We start from the raw sequence: 12,448 nt of genomic DNA, 5'->3' as shown, positions 1-12,448 counted from the left end.
TCTATCAGTATCTTGAGGAGCCAGCATTCTTTAGGACACATGCTGGAACGCACTGCCTTAGTCCACTCGCTGCCCTAATCAGGAGCTGACCTAGGTAACGATCTCTGCCTCCCTCTAGAAATCCACAGAAGCAGCATCTCTAACAAATCTCCCACCTTCTGGAGACCTTAAGCCACTACTCCACTCTACATGTAGCCAAAGGTTATAGCTCAACTCTGCCAAAAGGTGGGCCTGCTAGGAGTGTGAGGGCCACAGCACCTTTGGCCTGAGGCTGTCCTCAAAAAACTGAACTCAGGGCTGCTCCACAATTCACCCATGGAGGAGAGAAGCCCTTTTCCTGCCCTCAGAACCCAGCTCAGAGTCATTGCTAGACGGGTCACCCACGTGTGCATGTAGATTATCAGCCTGACAGGAGACGTGAGGGAGCACTCACCTGTCCATTCTTCAGCCCCACTAACAGGCCTTCTCTTCCAGGAGGGCCGCCGATCACCTTGATGTAACGAATGAGAGACTCCATCTGCCACTCCCGCTCCTTCACTCCGCTGAAGGACAGGCACTGCAGCCGTTTCTCCTAGGAAGCAAACCCAGCTCTGCATGGAAATTCAACAGAATAAGTGCCCCCAGACCTCCCCAAGGAGGTCTTCCTGCCCCTAAGGGATGAAAATACCTACACATTCAGTATCTATCTATCTAACCCAATGTAGACCCCATGATTGGCATCGTTAATCCAAGACTCCATACAAGGCTTCCCCACGGAGCCCAATTCAGCCTCAGATCTTCAATGCAAACCCCCACCCAGGCAGCCTAGGCCAGAGGCAGCACTCAAAAGTACACATACTTGCCACACCTATCCTGTAATTTGTAGCAACCCTAAACCACTTGAAGTTCTAGACTTTGATTATTTATTTATTTATTTATTTATTTATTTTTGAGACAGAGTCTCTCACTCTGTCACCCAGGCTGGAGTGCAGTGGCGCTATCATAGCTCACTGCAGCCTCCAATTTCTGGCTCAAGCAATTCTCCTGCCTCAGCCTCCCAAGTAGCTGGGACTACAGGCAAGCGCCACCACACCCAGCTAATTAAATAATTTTTTTTTTTTTTTTTGTAGAGATGGGGTCTCAGTTTGTTTTCTAGACTGCTTTCGAACTACTAGCCTCAAGCAATCCTCCTGCCTTGGCCTCCCAAAGTGCTGGGATTTACAGGCGTGAGCCACTGCACCCAGCCCAGTTCTAGACTTTGAGAGATTTTAATAGTATTTTACACTACAGTGATTCCTAAAGAATTCTTCTCTTTTATCACCTCCAATAGAACTATGTAAAACTAAATCCACCTCTACTTTCAAGATGCTGGGCTAGCCTTCTCTCAAAGTCTTTCCAAACTTCTCTTGGCATTGACTTAGGCACTCTCTAGGAATCTTGAGAAATTTTTTTCTATGAAAAAAAACTTTCAGGAATTAAAACTTCCTTGACAATTACTGAGTTGATACAAATTTTATGTGTTTATGCTTATCAATAAAAACTATCTTCATTTTGTACACCAATTTATGTTTTAAGTCATTAAAATATATCTAATCCCAGTATGACAAGATGTTCTGCAATAGAACAAGGTATTCTTGGCTAGACACAGTGGCTCACACCTATAATCCCAGTACTTTGGGAAGCTGGACAGGTCTCAAACTCCTGGGTTCAAGCATTCCTCCTGCCTTAGCCTCCCAAAGTACAGCCTCCCATCTCTACTAAAAATAAAAAATTAGTTGGGTGTGGTGGCATGTGCCTGTGGCGCCAGCTACTCAGGAGGACCGCTTGAGTTTGGGAGGTCAAAGCTGCAGTGAGCCATAATTGTGCCACTGCATTCCAGCCTGGGCAACAGAGCGAGACCCTGTCTGTCTCAAGAAAAATATTTTTTAAAAAATAATAAAATAAAATAAAACAAAAAAACATTCTCCAGTTTATGGCTCATGACTTGCTGATAGAGTCTGTTTCATCCAGATGCCAGGAAAATGAAAGCCAATAAGCACCACTTAGTTTGATGGAACAGACTTGTTTTCTAGTGACCAGTTTTAAAACCATAAGATGGGCACCCTATCACTGGGGGGAGCACAAATGGAATTCAGCCCAACTCCTTCAACATGCTGCTGCTCACCTGGCACAGGATGATGTGATTGGCACACACCACCAGGAGGTTGCACTCAAACTTCTTGATAATCTTCTCCTTTACCCGGTAATGCATGTCTGATGAATCCTCTGAATACAATTCATAGATGAGGATTTTCTCTGGCAGTTGGATAGCCAATCGATTTCTGTAGATGGCAATCTTCTTGACAAGCTCTTTGCATTTAATCCGAACTGTCAAAGAGAAAAATATCTAGTTCTAGCAAGAGGCTGTTATGTAACGTGGAAGGCAGAGAAATTAAAAGCCATCATTTACTTAGCGCTACTGGCAATTAAAGTGAGATACTCTCATTGAAAAGTCTTTAGAGTATCTAATACATACAATCAACTCTGCTAAACCCTGGGATCCAAAGTCCTATAGGACACAATCTTCATGGTCCAAGGCTGACAGATGAGTATGGAAATAAACTACTCACTGTTACCATCACTTGCTGGATACAAATATAAACTCCTCTGCACAGCACTAGTGGCCTCTGGTGATCAGAAGCCTGCCTAAGTAACTGACCTCAACTCTGGCCGCTCCCTGCCCACCTCCTTGACAAACGGGGAAGACACATAATTTCTGGTACACACCAGGCTCTACACTTCCACTACAGACCAGGTGGAGAAAATGTCCCTGAGGGGGACACTGTGAAGCTACCCAAGGGGCTTTGCCCCAACCACCACAGCCAGAATCTTCAAAAAGATAGGGTCCCCCAGGGGGACCAAAGGACACTCATCTGAATCTACAAGACAACCCCCGACCTGGATCCCTTGCAAAGGCACCCAGCAGTGCACTAAGGCCAGCACATCCAGATATGAATACACCTGAAGTAAGTGGATTGAGTCTATTTAACCAGCACAGCAACTTAAGTGGACAGAGGGAGAGACTGAAGTCTTAGGGCTTAGAATGACTATGCTAGGCCGGGAACCCTGATCTTCTGACTAAGCCTGTGCCAATCCAATTCCACTGCTCATCTCTGGCAGAAGGACACATCAGGAGGCAAGTGGAGACGGAGCTGAGGGAGAAGCACCCCACAGTGACTCTGACCAGAAAGGATAAAGGTCCACGAAGACCCATGCAGGTCAACCACCTGGCTCCAACCTGTCATAAATCATCCTCTCTCACTAAGGAAATTCATGTACTCCTTGAAATTATGTGCAAAATTCTGAGTTGGTACATTTTTCAGAGAGGATTTATTGCTTTCATGAGATCCTCAAGGAGACTGGCATCCCTACTTCCCCCACCAAAAAAAAAACAAACAAACAAGACACAGACCCAGTGGCTAACAGGTTTGCAAAACGCCAAGGAGAAACCTTTCCTGTCATTTCAAGTGCCCTGTCACCAGCCTTTTCCACCTGCTTCCACCTGTCCCTCTTCCCAAGGTCTGGACCTGCCTCTTACCTTTCTGCTCAGTGATCAGGTGCTGCACAATGACATCAGTCATGCTATCCCTGTACGCATAGCGATCCTTGTAAAGCCCATGGACTGTGCTGAAAATAAGCTGGTAGAAGGAAATGGTGCCGTCCTGGCAGCCAACCACCTGCAGGGTGACAGAACTGTCAATTCCCAGCTCTCTGGAGAAAGTCTGCATCCCCCATTTGTCAGACACAAACCCCAGTGATGTGACTCGAGACACGGCAGCCGCTCAGTGCCTCTTCAAGCCATGGCCCCACAGAACAAACTTCCTCTGCTTACCACATAGTTGGAATCCGGTTTCGCTTGACACGTCCACACCCAGGAGTTCTGCTCCCCAACAGTCCCAAGCCGCACTCCATCCTTGGTGAAAAGAGATACTTGCTTGTCTGAACCCCCCAGCAAAATGTACTCGCCTTTAGTAAAGTAGCTGATGCAGCAGGGGTCAAAGTTCAGTGCCCGATCCTTTCCAATCTAAGGAAAAAGAACACACACCAAGGGAAAAACCATTTCTGAATCCATAACCATTGCAATACAATTAAGGGCTTCTCTCGCCAACTTTAGAGGGAGTTGGGAAGACAGGGAGAGCTGGCCAGCCTTTTCTCCTGTGTCATCCCATGGTGAACACGGGCCTCTCTCCCTCTGCATCTCCCTACTCATCCTCCACACAGCCCAATCCTCAGCTCCTAGAGTCAGTGGCACCTCCCCTAGTCCCATCCAAGTGCTCCAGGAGTGCAGGAGTGTGTCAGGGCTCCTCAGCCAAGATGGAGACTGTGGGTGGTTTTGCTTCCAAAGGCCCCCCTCCCTCTGCAAATATAGTTCTTCCTATAGTTCAATGGGTTCCCTCAGCTTCTTTTCTCCGCCTTTTTAAAAAAGTATTTTATAAAGCTGAGTTTATTCAGTTTAAAGACTGTCCTTTATTCTGCAACTACACCCATACTACTTCTCTTTATTTAATTCTTGTTTATTTCAAGATGGGGTCTCACTCTTTCACCCAGGCTGGAGTGCAGTGGTGCAATTACGGCTCACCGCAGCCTTGAACTCCTGGACTCAAGCAATCTTCCTGCCTCAGCCTCCTAAGTAGCTGGGACCATAGGTGAGTGCCACTATGCCTGGCAAAATTTTTTTTTTTGAAAAAGGGTCTGACTCTGTTGCCCAGGCTGGAGTGCAGTGGCGTGATCTTGGCTTACTGCAACCTCCACTTCCCAGCTTCAAGTGATCCTCCTACCTCAGCCTCCCAAGTAGCTGGGACTACAGATGTGTGCCACCATGCCTGGATAATTTTTGTATTTTTTGCAGAGACGGTGTTTCTCCTTGTCGTCCCAGCTAGTCTCAAACTCCTGAGCTCAGATGATCCACCCACCTTGGCCTCCCAAAGTGCTAGGATTACAGGAGTGAGTCATAGCTCCTGGCCTAAATTCTTTTTATTTTTAAACTCTATGTTGAACCTTTTTAGGAACTGCTACACTTTTCAAAGTGAATGCACCATTTTATATTTGCATTAGCAGTGTATGAGGATTCCAATTTCTCCATTTTAGTGCATGTGAATTATCTCATTGTGGTTTCAATTTGCATTTTCCTGATGGCTAATGATATGGAGCATCATTTCATGTGCTTATTGGCCACAGAGAAATGTCTCACTCTGTGGCTTAGGCTGGAATGCAGTCGTATGATCATAACCCAAAGCAACCTTGAACTTCTGGGCTCAATTCCTCTGCCGCAGCCCCTCGCCACCCCCAGTAGCTGGGACTAGAGGCATATACCACCACACTCAGCTAGTTAAAAATATATTTTTTTAGAGATGGGGTCCCACTATGTTACCCAGGTTGGTCCTGAACTCCTATTCTCAAGTGATCTCCCTGTCTCTGCCTCCCAAAGCACTGGGATTACACGTGTGAACCACCATGCCCAGCCCTGTCTTTATAGCTCTTTATATATTCCAGATACAAGTCCCTTATCAGATATATGAGTTGTAAAACTTCTCTCATTCTGTGGGTTGTCTTTTCTCTTTCTTGATGGTGCTTCCTCAGCTTCTAGGATGAAGGTCAAACTCCCGAGCTCAGCCCCCAAGGTCATTCTCTCAGCCAAAATGAACTTGTAAGTTTCCTAAGCAGGCAATGCTTTTTCAGGCCTCCACATCCTCACAGGTGCTACACTCCACACCATTCCTAGGCCCAGCCAGGAATGCTCTTTCCCTCACTTTGTCTGCCAGGTGTCATCTCCTCCAGGAACATCTTCAATCCCCATCCCCTCATCCTCCAACAGCGCTTTGTACTCGGCTATCCCATTGCACTTCTCTCGTCTGTAGACACAGGGTTAATCAGGTCTGCCCCACTAAAGCCTAAGTTCCTTATTACCACGGGAGTTTTTTGCTGCCCCAAGGGTGTCTTTTGTGAATAAAAAGACTATTTGTGATTAACATTATTAAACTAATATTCAATTTATAAAAGAAATAACTTTAGGGAACTGGTTTCTCCTTAAGTTTTTAAGTTCAATTTACAAATATTTTCCTATTTATAAATCTAGTTAAAGTGAACAGCCAATTGACTTTGACTGTTTAAGGAATTCAATTTTGAACAGATTATAAAATCCCTTAAATATCCAGTCCCATTCAAAACTTAGTTAAATTAATTCCCTTACACCAATTTAAACTGCAATTATAAGTTTAATACAATCAAATTTCCTTTCCTGTTCAGGAATTTCAAATGCCTAGCAACCAAAACTTTCCCTAGCACTTATCTGATGCTAGAAAACCTAACAAGAAAACTAAAAATTCTTATGAATCACGACATGGAAGGCTAGCAGATTCTGGAAATGGCTCAGTAGTTCCTATCGGACCAATACTCCCACAAGTAACAACAATAAACTCTGGACCAACTATAAACAACAACCATTTCAGGGCAACCAAAAGCAGACAGGAACTGAAGACACATGCACATCTGGAAGAAGGGAACAAGCACTAGGTGAACTTCTCATTTTTTTTAAGGGTTTTTGCCTGAGGGCAGCCCTCTTCAACCATCATGTTGGGTGAATATAGAATTTGGGAGGACCACAGCACCCGGCAAGTGAAGTGGGAAATCCCAGAAGAGAGAAGCAAAGTAAGAGCTTAAATTCTGCACATAAACTCCGCTGAGTATCTGGAAACCCTTGAACTATAAACTGTGACAAGATGCCAAGCAGCCTAGCTACAGCTAAAGAACTGCACAGAGATGTCAGCTGCTGACACCACTGAAAACATGGAGTTTTGATTTTGAGCCCAACAAAGTAAACTGCCTGCTTAAACATATATACACAGAAACATACACAATAATCTTCAGAGGAACATGATGGATATGAGTCTCTATGACATATTACTCACAATATTGAGTACAATTCAAAATTCCCCAAAGCAGGAAAATGTGAACCATATTCAAGGGAAAAAAATCAATGGAGACTGAACCATGACGACCCAAATGTTAGAAATAGCAGATGAGAATTTTTGTTTGCTTTTTGGGCACAGGTCTTGCTCTGTCACCCAGGCTGGAGTGCGGTGGTAAGAATTCACTGCAGCCTTGAACTCCTCAGCTTGGGAATACTCCCGCCTCAGCCTCCTGAGTTGTTAGGACAATGGGTGCCAGCCACCTCCCTGGCTAATTTGTTTGTTTGTTTTTAGGGATGGAGTCTCTCTATGTAGCCCAGGCTAGTCTTGAACTGTTGGCCTCAAGCAATCCTCCCTCCTTGGCCTCCAAAAGTATAAGATTACAGGCATGAGCCACCATGCCCAGCTGCAGATGAGAATTTTAAAACAGTTATTATAACTATGATTAAGGCTATAAAGAAAAATATGCTTGTAATGAATAAAAAGGAAAAAAGAACCAAATGGAAATTCTAGAAAAGGAAAAATCCAATAATAACTGAAACAAATATACACTGAATGAGCTTAAGAGAAATATTGGAAGTTGCAGAAGAGTCAATGAAATTTAATACTGAACAATAGAAATCCTCTAATCTGAAGATCAGAGGGAAAAGAAGAGATTTAAAAAAATAATAACAGGGCCTCGATGACTTGGAGAACAGTAACAAAAGGTCTAATGTAAGTGTAATTAGAGTTCCAGAGGAAAGGAAAGAATGGAGAAGAAGAAATATTTCAAGAAATCATGGCCAAAATGTTTTCACATTTGGTGAAAGAAAGATATCAATGTGTAGATTCAAAAGGCTCAGTGAACACGAAGAAGAAAAATGTAACAAATTGCTTAAGCATTCCAATATTGCTTAGGAACCTTAAATAATATACACTTTAAATATAATTCTTATCTTTCCACTTAAAATCAGAAGTAGGCCAGATATGGTGGCTCACACTTGTATTCCCAGCAGTTTGGGAAGCCAAGGCAGAAGAATCATTTGAGCCCAGGAGTTTGAGACCAGCCTGGACAACATAGGGGACCCTATCTCTACAAAAAAAAAAAAAAAAAAAAAAAAATTTTTTTTTAATTAGCAGGGTGTAGTAGCATGTGCCTATAGTCCCAGCTACTTGGAAGGCCAAAGTGGGAAGATTCCTTGAGCCCAGGGGGATCAAGGCTGCAGTGAACCATGATCATACCACTGCACTCCAGCCTGGGTAACAGGGTGAGACCTTTCCTCAAAAAGTAAATAAAATCAGACATATAAAATTACTCAATACAACTTTTAAATGGTCATTGCAAGACTAATCTGACAGACATTCTAATATGGATTCTGGCACCAGTAGGCCTGGGTTTCAGAAGGGTGGACCACAGACTAAATGTGTGCCTTTGGGCAAATTATTGAGCCTCTCTGTGCTTCAATTTTCTTACATGTAAAATAGTGATGATAACGGTATTTACCTCATAGGGTTGTTATAAGGATTAAAAGAGTTAATCCTTGTAAAGAGTTTATATAATGCCTGGAATTCAATAAATGTTAGCTATTATTATTATTAAGCCAGATCCTCTTAAGTATTACTAACACTTCAGATGACAAAAATACACAAATTATACCTCAGACTAACACAAAAGTATGGGTTTGATTTACTTCATCATCCTATATTGAATTCTAAATCTTCCCAGATTGGGAAGGAAAGACACTTACCCACCAAGAAAACAATTTTACTGTCCCAAACAAATTGGGATTGCCATCTCAGCAGGTTAAGGTTGCTTATTGTGCAGAAACTTTGGGCCACAACATGAGCTCTGGGGCTGCATACATGCAAGATATTTCCTGTGGCCCTCTGCCATGTTGAGCTCTTTTCTTCTGTGGCCATAGCAATAAGACCCCATTCCCTCCCACTGCAATGTGGTTATTTGTTCCCAAGAGTCTTCAGTACCCACATCCAGTGCCTCGTACACAGTAGGTGTGCAAATAAATATCTGTTGAATGATGACGTACACACATTAAGCAGATGAATAGAGAGGGCCAGGGAAACTAGATGATAGTTAATTAAAATGAGAGTTTTAGGAAATCAGCCATGGGAAACTGAGAAAACAGTTCACTATCTGCTCCCTTTATCTTTTCTTTACTCGAATACAAAAGAAATGACCAATGGTAAGGCAGGGGTAGAAGAAATGGCCAAAAAGCTGGGCTACACACATCTAAAACTCTTCCCTCTTACATGACATGTTTTGAGGAATAAGGATGCTATGAAATTAAAGGCTTCACTGCACAGGTTGCATTTCTCACTTGCTTGGCTGTGGTGTGAAACCTGTACCCAGCACCTTTACTCTAATCCTTGGCATTTCCTGCCTACTAATAAGTCATCCTACTACCATGCTCTCTATATTTTAATCCACCCTTCATGGAAACAAGTTATTCTTCTGAAGCAAGAATCTGTGATGCCACTTCCTGCCACCTATGGCTCCTGAATACTTACAGCATATGATGTTCAAACTTCTTATTCATACTACTCAGGTCCTTTATAATCACGTCCCCGGCCAGGCATGGTGGCAGCTCATGCCTATAATCCCAGCACTTTGGGAGACTGAGGCAGGCGGATTACCTGAGATCAGGAGTTTGAGACCAGCCTGACCAACATAGAGAAATACAAACACTACTAAAAATACAAAATTACCCGGACATGGTGGCACATGCCTGTAATCCCAGCTACCCAGGAGGCTGAGGCAGGAGAATCTCTTGAACCCGTGAGGCAGAGGTTGCAGTGAACCGAAATTGCACCATTACACTCCAGCCTAGGCGACAGAGCGAGACTCTGTCTCAAAACAAACAAACAAAAAATCATAGGCCGGGGGTGGTGGCTCATGCCTGTAATCCCAGCACTTTGGGAGGCTGAGGCGGGCGGATCACGAGGTCAGGAGATTGAGACCATCCTGGCTAACACAGTGAAACCCTGTCTCTACTAAAAATACAAAAAATATTAGCCAGGCGTGGTGGTGGGCGCCTGTAGTCCCAGCTACTCAGGAGGCCGAGGTAGGAGAATGGCGTGAACCCAGGAGGCGGAGCTTGCAGTGAGCCAAGACTGAGCCACTGCACTCCAGCCTGGGCCACACAGTGAGACTCCGTCTCAAAAAAAAAATTAAAAATAAATAAATAAAAAATAAAAAATCATACCCCCATGTTCCTCTTCAGCTCTCTTTTCAGGTCACAAAATCTGAGATGCAGTCACCCTGTACAACTCACCATTCTCTGAACCGTCATATATTCTCATTCCTTCCTGCTTTGATACATGCTCATTTTTTTTCTGCCTGAAACACCATTCCCAATGTCCTCAGCCTAACTCAAAGATAGCCTGCTCAAAGATAACCTCTAACAAGACCTCCCATCTCTACCAAGTAGTGATGTTACCATCTTTTGTGTCCCTAAAGGCTGTCTATCTGTACAGCTTTCTATTGTGTCACATACCACACCACACAGGGGCTCTTTGCTATCAAGTGTGTCTCCGCCAGCCTGTGAGCTCTTGCAGGTAGAGGCTATCACTTTCCCGGCTCTATGTCAGCAGCTCCTTTATGAAAGGGCTTTCCTAAGTAGGTACTCATAAATGTTGGTTGAATGAAAGAAAGCAAATAGAGGAAAGTAAGGTCAAAACTAAGAGCTAGATTTTAAAGTCAAACCAATCTGGGTTTAACTCCTAGGCTCCACCATTTACTAGCTATGTGAGATCTTGGGCATATAATTTCACTGCTCTGAGTTCTGGTTTGCTCATTTCTAAAAAGTTGATAAGGAAAGTAGTACCCACTTCATTGGGTTTTATACGAATAAAATAGGATAAAGTATGCAAAGCAGTGAGCACAGTACCTGGTATCACAGCAAATGCTCAATAAGCAGGAACTAACAATGATAATGTATAATTAATAGTAATAGAATCTCAGAAAATGAAAATATAACAGGCATGACTGAAATTGGATTTGTACAGGGCTACATACCTGTTTTCCACTCAGTTGGTAGAAGGAAACTTTCTGTCCCCAGTCAGCCACAGCCAGGATGTCATTACGTTCCTCTCTAATCAACAGAAGATAAAAGAGGTTATGAAGGGCCACAGCCTGCTGATGAGTATAGCTCTAAGGGCTTAAACAGGAACAAGAAAGCCCTGGCCTCAGGTTGCCAAATGTTGTACAGCTTTACTGAAGCCAAAAGTTATAATTTGGCCCAACCCATCAATCAGTCTTATGGGATGAAGCAGAGTTGAGGTTCAGCCTTCCTGGGATCTGCTGTTTCACTGAGTCCCCTGCTATGAGCTTATGGTGCTGGGGACACTGCTACAGCTGAAGAAGACAAACCTCTCATTTCAGAGCTTACCGGGGGGCAACACTAAGATAGGCAAGACTGCAATATTGAGACTGTTTTTCTCTTACATACTAGAAAATGTGGGAAGATGGCAGAGAAACATCTCTTGCAGTACAAAGGCATTTTTTAATAGAAGGGAAACTTGCTTGCTCTTTCTGAAGAAAGAAAATTAACACCTAAAAATAGGTTCTCCTGCAGGCGGGGGTCCTTGCACAGGTGAAATGGTTTCTGACTGAATCTAATTTTCAAAAAAGAGCAATGGGCTCTCTGAAAACAAACAACTGTCTTTGAGAACCTATGGGGATCAGTGCCGTGGGGCTGGGACTGTAGGACCAGCACACAGGAGAAACTCCCTTGCCTGAGGCTGGAGAGCAAGCTACCTGGGAGTCTAGTTCAAGAGAAAAGCAGCAGCCCGTGACGGCTCACGCTGGTAATCCCAGCACTTTGGGAGGTTGAGGCAGGTGGATCACCTGAGGTCAGGAGTTCGAGACCAGCCTGGCCAACATGGGGAAACCCTATCTTTACTGAAAATACAAAATTAGTTGGGTGTGGTGTCCCGCGCCTGTAATCCCAGCTATTCCAGCTGAGGCACAAGAATCGCTTAGAACCCAGGAGGCGGAAGTTGCAGTGAGCCGAGATCGTGCCACTGCACTCCAGCCCGGGTGACAGAGCCAGACTCTGTCTCAGAAAAAAAAGAAAAGCATTCCTAGCCTTTGAGGCTGGGTCTTAATCCACCTAATGTTGCCTCTTTGTTTATTAATTCCAGCTTTTTCTGATCCCAGTATCTTGTGGTCACCTGGTAGCACCACTGGATATGTAGGCAGGCAAGGTAAAGCCTTGTTTGTAAAACCCAGCCAAGAGTGGCAAATGTCATAGGCACTAACTCAAAACTAAGGGAAAAGAGACAAAGACCAAGAGGTATGTTAATGAGGGAGCCTGCAGATGATCTTTGTGTGACTGGCACTGAAGTCCAAAGTCCAAACACAATCCAGGAGCCCAGCCCACCAGTGAGCCCTCTTGGGGAGGCCACATATGGCTCTGGGCTGGGCTCAGTCCCTGTGAGATGTATTAGTGATTTTCAACCCCCTTTTACCTCCTGGGGCAGTAGGATTCTTTATGAAACAAAAACTCATGTTGAAACAATCAAAG

The 12,448-nt window shown here is 44.0% G+C and overlaps 1 protein-coding gene across 42 annotated transcripts in view; it reads right to left on the bottom strand.

Moving 5' to 3' along the window:
• The window catches only part of IFT122 (intraflagellar transport 122), a 79,437-nt gene that overhangs the window by 39,730 nt on the left and 27,259 nt on the right, over positions 1-12,448 (bottom strand). For all 42 annotated transcript variants that reach the window (XM_054482188.2, XM_054482189.2, XM_054482180.2 and 39 more), the window contains 5 exons: positions 10,939-11,014; positions 3,851-4,042; positions 3,557-3,695; positions 2,144-2,346; positions 434-571 (listed from right to left, as the gene is read on the bottom strand). In XM_054482188.2, coding sequence (XP_054338163.1) covers positions 434-571; positions 2,144-2,346; positions 3,557-3,695; positions 3,851-4,042; positions 10,939-11,014 — 748 coding nt within the window. The remainder of the gene's footprint in view (positions 1-433; positions 572-2,143; positions 2,347-3,556; positions 3,696-3,850; positions 4,043-10,938; positions 11,015-12,448) is intronic.

The sequence above is a fragment of the Pongo pygmaeus genome, chromosome 2 (assembly GCF_028885625.2).
Source record: "Pongo pygmaeus isolate AG05252 chromosome 2, NHGRI_mPonPyg2-v2.0_pri, whole genome shotgun sequence".
NCBI classification, from domain to species: domain Eukaryota; kingdom Metazoa; phylum Chordata; class Mammalia; order Primates; family Hominidae; genus Pongo; species Pongo pygmaeus.
The sequence above is the reverse complement of the archived record's forward strand: the minus strand, read 5'-3'. Positions and strand labels throughout refer to the sequence as shown.